At 44.8% G+C, this 10,136-nt stretch overlaps 1 protein-coding gene across 1 annotated transcript; it reads right to left on the bottom strand.

Moving 5' to 3' along the window:
- Positions 1-991: 991 nt before the first annotated feature.
- SPATA31G1 (SPATA31 subfamily G member 1) lies at positions 992-5,022 on the bottom strand. Its single transcript, XM_090274342.1, is given in 4 exon segments — positions 992-2,374; positions 2,702-3,929; positions 3,932-4,421; positions 4,792-5,022. Coding segments are annotated over 4 exon segments (3,330 nt in total). The 3' UTR covers positions 992-993.
- Positions 5,023-10,136: the final 5,114 nt, after the last annotated feature.

Genomic DNA, 10,136 nt, shown 5'->3' with positions numbered 1-10,136 from the left:
TGCAACATACGTAATAGGTTGAGTTAATATTCGTGATAGGCAGGATAATGGCTCCCTCATGATGTTCACGTTCTAATCCCTGGAATCTGTGAATATGGTATTTTACATGGAAAAGGGAATTAGGCTATAAATGGAAATAAGGTTATTAACCAACTGACTTTAAGATAGGAATATAGTATTTTGGGCCCAATGTATTTACAAGTGTTTTTAAAGGTGGAAGAGGGAAGCCTTTGCTAACTTTGAAGATAGAGTAAGAGGGCCAGTAGCCAAGGAATGTGGGCAACCTTTAGAAGCCAGGAAAGACAAGGAATGAATCCTACCCTGTGCCTACAGAAAAGAACCTCTTGATTTTATTTTTCTGACAAAATAACTTTGTGTTGTTTTGTGGTAATTTGTTATGGCAGCAATAGAAAACTAACACAATATCCAACAAATAGTGCAGTAGAAAAAGGGATAAAGGATGTGAACAGACAAATCTAGAAGAAACCCAGGTGGCCACTAAACATGAAAAGGCACTTGTTTTTGTAGCCTTGGGAATGAATGGTTGTTGAGCTGACCCAGGGAGAGAAGAGAGCAGAGGGCTGAGAAGAAATGGTTGGAAAGATATGTAGAGAACTTGAGGGTCAAGTGGGTGAAGAAGGGGACCATACCCAAGCATACACTGGGTCAGCCTAGACCCAGACCAATTGTGCTCATGTGAATAGATGTATCTGTCTTCTGTTCACTTGCTGTGAAGTTTTTCTCAGGGGAAGCACTGAACTGTGCTCCCCTGGCCTTTCAGCCTCACCCTGTAGAATAGGAAAGTGTGGACCCTAGATTGATCACCTGTGAAGGGCTTGAAAAGCAACTCAAGCCTGAAGAATCCTGAGCTCTCTAGGGACCAGCCTGATTCTGAGGGAATAGCTGTGACAGAAGTTAATAGGGAACTGACATACCCAGTATCCCATACTCCAAAGAAGACATGAGTGGGATTTGTCTAGTTTGGCTAGTTTATTAGGATTTCCTCTGCGTGTTTCCCCAGCTTTTGCTCTTGCTCACTGGATTTAGTGGGCCAGGCCCACAGGTACTCAGAAACTTGGCTAGCACCCTTCGAAGACCCCTGGTAGGGGGAGCCTGAGGTGTGGGGGAGTGGAAATGCTGCTCCAGGTGGGCCCAAGGGCAGTGCTTACAGTGCCAAGGGATCAGGATATCACCAATTCTCAGCCCTGCTTCCCGCTTATCCTGGGAACCTGTGGCCTTGGAGTAGAGCTGCTGGGGAAGAGCAGTGTGTAGAGAGCTCTGGTTCCTTGGGAAAAATCGGTTTATAGGGGCCTTCAGTAGTCTTCTGGTCTGGGCTGGGTGGCTCTTCTCCGTAACTGTGGATGACCCCAATCTTGCATCCCCTCTTCTGTGGTCTCCTGCTTTGGGTTTCCTGGGGCTCTCTCTCTTTTTGGCTGAAGATAGGGCTGAAGCTTTGTCTTCCCTGGTACCTGAGACTGGAACCTCAGGGTTTGAGGGTTCTCTCAAGCCTGGGCAGTTTTCACTGGCCTCCATGTGAACACGTGGTCCTTGAGGTGAGACCTGGGCCACCATCTTTGCCTTCATTCTTTCCTCTCTCTGAGACCTTTGTTCTATCCTACCAGACACATATGGCTGAGGATTGGAAGAGGAGTGAGAATAATAACAGTGGGAGACCTGGACAGGTTGAGTTACTGTGCTCTCAGCTTTTGAGGGATGACAGCTTAAAGAGTGGGGGCAAAGACTGGGGTGATAAGTCTGCTGTGAGGGGTAGGAGGAGAGTTTCCAAGTTGCTGGAGTTGTGGAGTTCAGGGCAGGGTAGCTGCCAAGTGATTGACTTGGGCCAGGGGATCTGGAAGCAGGGCCCAGTTGCAGTTTCTTCAGCCTGAGTTCTAATTCTTTACTCCAGTACCAGGCCTGGATCCTAGAGTGGGTGGACACCTCTGGGACAGCCTCTCTCTGGGAGGGTGAGATCCCTGCCTTAGCTCCTGGGAACAGCTCTTCCTTGAGTAGGCCAGGCTGGTTGGGCTCAGTTTTTAGAGCTTCAGCTAGGGTGGGAGGCCAGGGCATTGGCATCAGGGGATTTGCTGCTAGAGGGCAGGGGCCCTGGGGGATCTGTCTTTGTTGTACATTCCTTCTCACAAACTTAACGTCAATGTGTGGATCTAGTACAGTATCAGACAGTGTATTAGGAGTTGGGGCTGGGACCTCAGTGGCCCAGCTGTTCTCTCTCTGCTCCACTGCTTCCTCAGTCTTATAATTGCCTTGGTCTCCAGTAGGCTCACTTGAGTGAGACTTTGACATAGAGTTTGGAAGTGGGCTGGGGCCCCAGAATGGGGAGAGAGGAGCACAACAGATTGTTTTCTGCTTCATTTGCCTCCCAACAGGTTCAGAGTCAGAAAAAACTCCCAAGGGGCTGGCTCTATGTGGCTGTTGGGATAAACTGGGAGCTGGGAGCTTAGAGGACCAGGGGTTCTTTCTCCTTTGTGTGTCCCCACAGCTAGCTTCAAAATCAGACAGGACCCTCATGGGGCAAACTCTGAGGGGTTTCAGTATGAGAGCTGGATATGAGCTGAGGTCCAGAGATGGGGGCTCAGAAACCCAGAAATTCCTGCAATGTTCAATGTCCTTCCATGCGGTTTCTGATCTAATGGGGCCTCCCACAGGATTGATTCTGTGAGGTTCAAGAATGGGAGCTACAGACTGACTGTAGTCAGGAACTGTAGACTCAAAGGTCCAGAGGTTCTCTATCTGCCCTGTGGTCTCCCACAAAGCCGTGGACTTAGACAGGACTCCCTGGGGGCCCATTCCTAGAGACTCTAGCAGACAGGCTGAGGGAAGACTGGGAGGTGAAACTGAGTCTGCAGGCACCCAAAGATTTTCTCTATTTTGCATGTCTTTCCATGGAGTCTCAGATCCTGATGGGACACATGTAGGGCTGGTTCCATAGAACCCTGGATTGAGGTCCGAGGCTGGGGGCTCAAAGGCCTGTGGGTTTCCTGAGTTTTCTCTGCATCGCCAGTGAGACTTGTATCCAGATGGATATCCCAGGGGACTGCCTCTCTGGAGTTCTGGCAGGGGGTCTGAGGGAGGACAGGGGGCTAGCATTGGAGATCCAGAGGCCTGAGGCTTCTGCCTGTACCCCATAGCTCCCAAGAAGTCCTTAGGTGTAGAAAGTCCTTCAGAGCTGATTTCCTGGGATTCTGACAGGGAGTCTGGGGGCTGGTAAGGGGCTGGCTTTGGGGTCTCAGAGGCTTGTGGACTCTTTTTATGTCCTGTGGTTCTCCACTGAGTCTCACATCCAGGTGGAACTCCTAAGGGTCTAGTTTCTTGAGGCTCTGTTATGGGGGCTACAGATTGGCAAGGGACAAGGATTGGAGGTTCAGAGATCTGAGGATTCTCTCTTTGTCTTGTGGTTTCCTGGAGGTCCTCAGATCCATATAGGCCTCCTGTAGGGCTGACCCCCTCGAGTGCTGGCTCAGAGGCTTTGGAGTCCTCATTTTGCACCATGGTCCTCCAGGGGGCCTCACACCTAGTCAGGACTCCCAGAACGTTAGAGGGATACAGCAGAGAGGCAGAGAGTAAATCTGGAATGTGTGGTGGGAGGACAGGATTCCATGGCATCCCCCACCACACCTCAGATGAGGGGAAAAACTTGGAGGATCTTGTTCTTTGGAGTTCAGGCTGTGGGTGCAGGACTTGATCCTCAGAGACCAAGTGCACAGCTCTCTGCCACATAATCCACTGTGTAGGGGCCTGAGCACCAGAATGAACTCCTTTGTGGTCTATGGGAAAGGACTTAAGTTGGAGGGGTAGTGATGGACTAGAAGGGGAAGATGGAGGGGGAAGTTGCTGAGGATCGGGGACCATCTCTTCCAGATCCTTCGTAGTGTGCACTTTATAGGTAGGAAGTGGGGTTGGGGAGCAATATGGGGAAACAGCAGATTGAACCTATGCAGGAAGGAAAGCTTATTGAAGCCGACAGAAGGACCAACAGGTAGGTTCAGGGGAGAGGGGCCATCTGAGCTCAGGGTGATAGCCTCTAAGGACTCACTGTGCAGAGAAGGGAGTTCCCAGAAGAACTGGCTTTTTCTCTGCTGCAGACTACTCCCTGATGCTGTCTTATGCCTCACAGGCAGGTTGGTCAGGATCTGAAAGGTGGGGAATGATCTGGAAGAGCTTGGGGTCTGCATGAGTACTAGCTCTGGTGTCCCTATGATTTTGTGTTGGCTCTCAGAATCACAGGATGGTTGGGATGGGGCTGTGGTGGCTTGCTCTCCAATAGGAGCTTCTTTGGAAAGAGAACATGGCTTCAGTGGATCCAGAAATATCACTTCTCCTTTTTCCTCTTCTTGTTCCTCTTCCTCTGACTTCTGCCTCCATTGATGACCAAGAAAAGCCACACAGTACAGATGTAGTAGGCCCTGGGGGGTAGAGAAAGATACTATCAGGCATGAAGCCTTTTCAGACACGCAAGCTCAGTCTCTGTTCTGCATCCAGAGTGAATGGTTATTCAGCTGGCCCCACATCTGTGGTCAACAGTCACTTACCCATCCAATGTTAATGGCCATCACCCAGCCTCCATGTGGAGATTGGCATTCCTTACATAATCCTACATCTATGGTAAGTGATCACTGACCTGGCTTCAAATATAGTGTCAGTGGTCGTCATCCAGCCTCACATTTAAGGCTTATAGTCACTCACTTGGGCTTACATCCATGTCAGTGATTCCTCACCAAAATTCACAGGGGGTGTCAACAGTCATCTAGTCCTCTGCACATCTATGTCACCCACCTTGCCTTGCATCGTGTCCCCAGAGGACCAGGGCTGAAGATGTCGCCAGCTCCCAAGCTGCCACCACCTCCGGATCTGCCAAACCATGAACAGGAATAATGTCACTGTATTCCCTGTGCTCTGGAGGCAGCTGCTGCCGCAGTGTCTGCAGGCCAGGGCGTGGGTCAGCTGGCTCCAGAGAAGCCCATTGTCCCCCTCAGCCCCAAAGAGACCCTCTAGCAGCCAATCCATTTTCCTCCACTTAGTGGCAGTTTATCCTGATGTCATCACTGCATCACAGAACAAAGAACTCCCATGCCGCACATGCCTAACGGCCTTCTTCCTGAATTTAGGGTAAAAGAATTGCCTCCATGAGATAATTTGTACTTCATCCACTGAAACCTGCATGATCCACTTTTGTCTTGATTGCTAAATCAGAATTATGCTTCAGGCATTGTGATTAAGGACATGGATTCTAGCATCAAAACTGTCTCATTCGAACCCGAGCTCTACCACTTTCTACCTGTGAAATCTTAGTCAAATTTAATTTTTCAGTGCCTCAGTTTTTCCACCTGTAAAATGAAAATATTATTACCACATAGGGTTGTTTTGAGAATTAAATGAATAAATGTATATGCTTAGAATTGTGTAATACATCATGTATATGCCATATTATGTACATGCTACACTAAAAATTTGTTTCTTTTAAGGTTCCTGATTACAAGCCTCATTCCATTTTTAATAGAATATTCTCTTTTAAAAAAATCTCATGTCATTTGCAAACTGTCTTACTTGACTTCAGGTTGCCTGAAATATTTTTGGCAAGCATTCATATTAAGAATGACACATAAATCAAATTGCTTGACCATTTTTCTTCATTTGCCCCTCTTTCCCCTTTATTCCATGTCAATTCTTATTTTCAGGGCCAACCTTCAACCTCTGTCTTCACAGTACAAGTTAATGCCTCTCTTTAACCCCATCTCCCTCAAAGGTCAGCTTAGTCTGGTAGAAAGAACGCTGAATTAAAATTGAGGAGACCTGGGTTCTCTAGTTCTGTCATTGATTGGCCATGTGATCTTGGGCAAGAAAGGTTTCTCTACTGCTACCCTAAATTGGATTAGATTGGTTAGTTCAATATGTATATAATTTTTATTGTTCTATAACAGTTGTCCCATTTTTTCCCCATTGCACTCCCCTGCCCCGCCCAGCCCCCTCTCCCATAGTCAATCCCCGCCCTGTTGTTCATGTCCATGGGTCATTTATACTAGTTCCTTGACTAGCCCCTTACCCTTCTAATATATATTGACTGGTCCGGTATTACGCTCAGTCTTGAGTAGAGAGAAGTAAAACAGAGTCTCTAAAGTAAGTCCTGTTTCAGTGGGGAAAGCAGTCAAGTAATAGTCAATAAAAATAGTGATATGCACAATGGAGGCAGAAAAGGTCATCTAACCAGCCTAGGGAAGGGAAGGGAGTTGCTTGTCAGGGGATATGTCCCAGAAGAGAAGATTAATGCTTAGTTTGAGGAACCAAGAAAATAAGACTGTAAGGGGTGAGAGAAGAACAGTGCAAGCAGGAGGAATAAGCCCACATAAAGGTGCTAGGGCAGAGAAAGTATGTCCCACTAGGAAAAATGAAGGTAGTTCAATGTGGTCGGGGTTGAGGAAGCAATAGGAGAAAGACAAGATCACAAAAGGGCCTGAATACCAGTCTAAGAAGTTGAAATTTATTCTGACGATAATGGTAAATCTTTGAAAAGTTTTGAGCAGGGAAGTGACAAAATTAAGTTTGTGTCTTGGAAAGAACACTCTGGCTATAGTGAGGGTAAAGAGATTAAAGATTAAAGGCAAGAGATTAGTTAGGGAATTCTTGCTTTAATTTAGGCAAAATAAAAGATGAGGCCGGAACCAAGGCAGTGATGGTGGGAATGGAGAATAATGAGTTCAAGTAGAATTCCACAGATATAACCGATTAGACTTTGGTAGCAATAGGATGGGTGGAGAGAGAGGGAGTTAAGAATGACTCCAGGGTTTCTGAGAGGAAACTGGGTGTGTATGTTAGTGCCATTTTACTGAGACAGGGAACACAGACCTGGATACCAATATAGGGTTTGTGTGGAATTGATGGGTTCCACTTTAGACATTTGAATTTGAGGTGCCTGTGACAAGGAAAAGCTAGGCAGGAGGCAATTAGATACATAGATCTGAAAATTGGGAGAGCAGTCTATGGGGAAGATGTAAATTTGCCATCTAGCAGCATATATGGAGCAGCTGAAACCATAAAAAGGCTTAAAGGTGACCAACTGATATGTAAAATTTGGCTCAGACAATGTGGCCAGTAGTTTTTTAATTAAAAACTTTAATGAGTAGCCTTTGAAGTGGACATATGCTCTCCAATTCACCATAGTCTTACCATAGTTTCAGTGTTAATGCCAAGGCTAAGAGTTAGTTACTGTTTATCATTGTGTCTTTCATTTTGTTTTCTTTGTCCAGTTTGCTCATTTGTATTACTGGTATTTGAGTTTGCTACCTTGGGATGAAGAAGATAAGTTGAGTCCTTAGACAAGGCAATACTGAATACTTATTCTGTGCTATTTAATTAACACTTATGGAAGGATAATTTACCAAGTTATTAATTGCTGACTCCTATTCCTTGCCAGTAGAATACAAAGGCAACTTTGTTCTCTTTTCCAGGAAAACTAGGTTTCTTATTTCATGGAATTATTAATGGAATTTGTATTTTCTAGCCCCAAACCAAAGCTGCAAGACACCTGATCTACAAGCTTACCCAGGCCCTTGTGTGAGAGGGGAACTTAATTTAGCTGGGAGTTCTTGAGAAGGAGAAGATGAAGGATGTGCTGGGTTGAGGAAAGAGGAGTTGCCCAAAGACAGCAGTGGGTCCAGGGATATGGGAAAAAAGATGTAGCAATGGGTTTCATGAATGACAGAGGGTGTACAAAAGTTCACTAGGAGGCATCAGGACTTCTGAGGGGGACAGCTGATTTAATGGTCAGGCCACTGAACATCTAGCACATAGTCTTGGGAACTGCAGCAAAAGATGCTGAAGTGCATATTGGCAGGGATGTTGTAGAGCCACCTGTCTTTGAATGCACCACATGGATTTAGACAATGCACATCCTAGGGGCAACTGTGACAGACTCAGCCTGAGCTTCTTTTCTAAGTGGTTTTCTTTTCCTCTTCTTTTTTTGTTTTTGGTCAGTGTATACCACACTAAAGAGGGAAAAAGGCCCCCAGTCATGATTAAGATTGGATGTCCTCAAACCCTAGTAAATGGAAGTTTTGAACCAGATTTAATTAAGTAATGTGGTGTTTCTTGCTTCTCAGTGTTATGGAACAAAATCATACTCTGACAATTATTATTCCATTTAATCTTTATAACTTCTTAAATAGATATTGTTATCCCCTTTTACATAAGCGGGAACTGAGCTCAGAGAATATATATTCCTTCCAAAGGTAGCGCCAAGGATTGAGAACCTCCCTTGTACTGTGGGGAATCATTTGGATATAAATGACAGAAAATAAAATCCAACAGGTGTAAACAAAATGGGAATGTACTGATGGATAATTGAACAGTCCAGGGGTAAGGCTGGCTTCAAGTAGTAGAACTGACTCAGGGACTCAATTCAATGTCATCAGGATTCAGTTCCCACTTCTTGGCTCTGTCTTCTGTTCTGACTTCCTCAGGTTTTGTGTAGTAGCAGGTACAAAGTGATGCTAAAAATGTGATGTCAGTCTGACAACATTGTGACTTATGGGTTCCAGTTGGTCATGTATCCATCCCTGAACTACTCATTGTACTGCTCACAGGGGAATAGACTGCTTCTTCTGACAGGTCTCATAAGCCCTTGGAATAAAGTTGTGGAGGGAAGACCACTCCACCTGCGCCTGGACTGAGACTGAAGAAGTGGAAATGTAGTAGTTTCTTCTGAGGACATAATCATACTGTTTCTTTCTTTTTTAAAAAGTATATTTTATTGATTATGCTGTACAGTTGTCCCAATTTATTCCCCTTTGCCCCCCTCCTCCCAGTACCCCGCTTTCCCCCAGCAATCCTCCTCCCTTTGCTTAGTTCATGTCCATGGGTTGTGCATGTAAGTTCTTTGGCTTTTCCTTTTCCTATGCTATTCTTAACATTCCCCTGTCTGTTTTGTACCTACCAATTATGTTTCTTAATCCCTGCACCCTTTCCCCATTCCTCCCTCTTCCTCCTCCCAGGTGATAAACCTACAAATAATCCCCATACCTTTGATTCTGTTCCTGTTTTGGTTGTTTGCTTAGTTTGTTTTTGTTTTTTAAGTTCAGTTGTTGATAGTTGTGTTTGTTGTCATTTTAATGCTCAGAGTTTTGATCTTCTTTTTTTTAAACAAGTTCCTTTAACATTTTATGTAATAAGGGCTTGGTGATGATGAACTCCTTTAGCTTTACCTTGTCTGGGAAGCAGTTTATCTGCCATTCCATTCTAAATGATAGTTTTGCTGGATAGAGTAATCTTGGTTGTAGGTCCTTGGTTTTCATCAATTTGAATACTTTGTTGACAGCCCTTTCTTGCCTGTAAGGTTTCTTTTGAGAAATCAGCTGATAGTCTTATAGGAACTCCTTTGTAGGTAATTAATTCTCTTCTCTTCTCTTGCTGCTTTTAAGATTCTCTCTTTATCTTTAACCTTTGGCATTTTCATTATGATGTGTCTTGGTGTGGTTCTCTTTGGGTCCAACTTGTTTGGGACTCTGCTTCCAGGACTTGTATGTCTGTTTCCTTCACCAAATTAGGGAAGTATTTTTTCATTACTTTTTTCAAATAAGTATTCAATTTCTTGCTCTTCCTCTTCTCCTTCTGGCACCCCTATGATTTGGATGTTGGTATGTTTAAAGTTGTCCCAGAGGTTCCTAAGCCTCTACTTTTTTTTTTTTTCTTTCTTGTTTCTTCCCGTTATGATTGCTTACTTCTTTCATTTATTCCAAATCATTGATTTGAATCCCAGCTTCCTTCCTTTTACTGTTGGTTCCCTGTAAATTTTTCTTTATTCCATTTTGTGTAACCTTCATTTCTTCCTTTGTTTTTTTGCCACACTCATTGAGTTCTCTGAGCATCCTTATAACTAGTGTTTTGAACTCTGCATCTGATACGTTGGTTATCTCTGTTTCATTTAGTTCTTTTTCTGGGTTTTTGTTCTGTTCTTTCATTTGGGCCATATTATTTTGCCTCCTCAATTTGGCAGCCTCCCTATGTTTGTTTATGTACATTAGGTAGAGCTGCTTTGACTCCTTGTCTTAGTAGCATGGCCTGTGTAGCAAGGGCACCTGTAAATTGTGTGGAGTGGAGCCTTAGGTAATTGCCAGGGTTGGGCCACC

This window comes from Furipterus horrens, unplaced genomic scaffold (genome assembly GCF_987537825.1).
Source record: "Furipterus horrens unplaced genomic scaffold, mFurHor1.1.pri manual_scaffold_4, whole genome shotgun sequence".
NCBI classification, from domain to species: domain Eukaryota; kingdom Metazoa; phylum Chordata; class Mammalia; order Chiroptera; family Furipteridae; genus Furipterus; species Furipterus horrens.
Note: the sequence above shows the minus strand (reverse complement) of the source record. Positions and strands in the feature narration are given on the sequence as shown.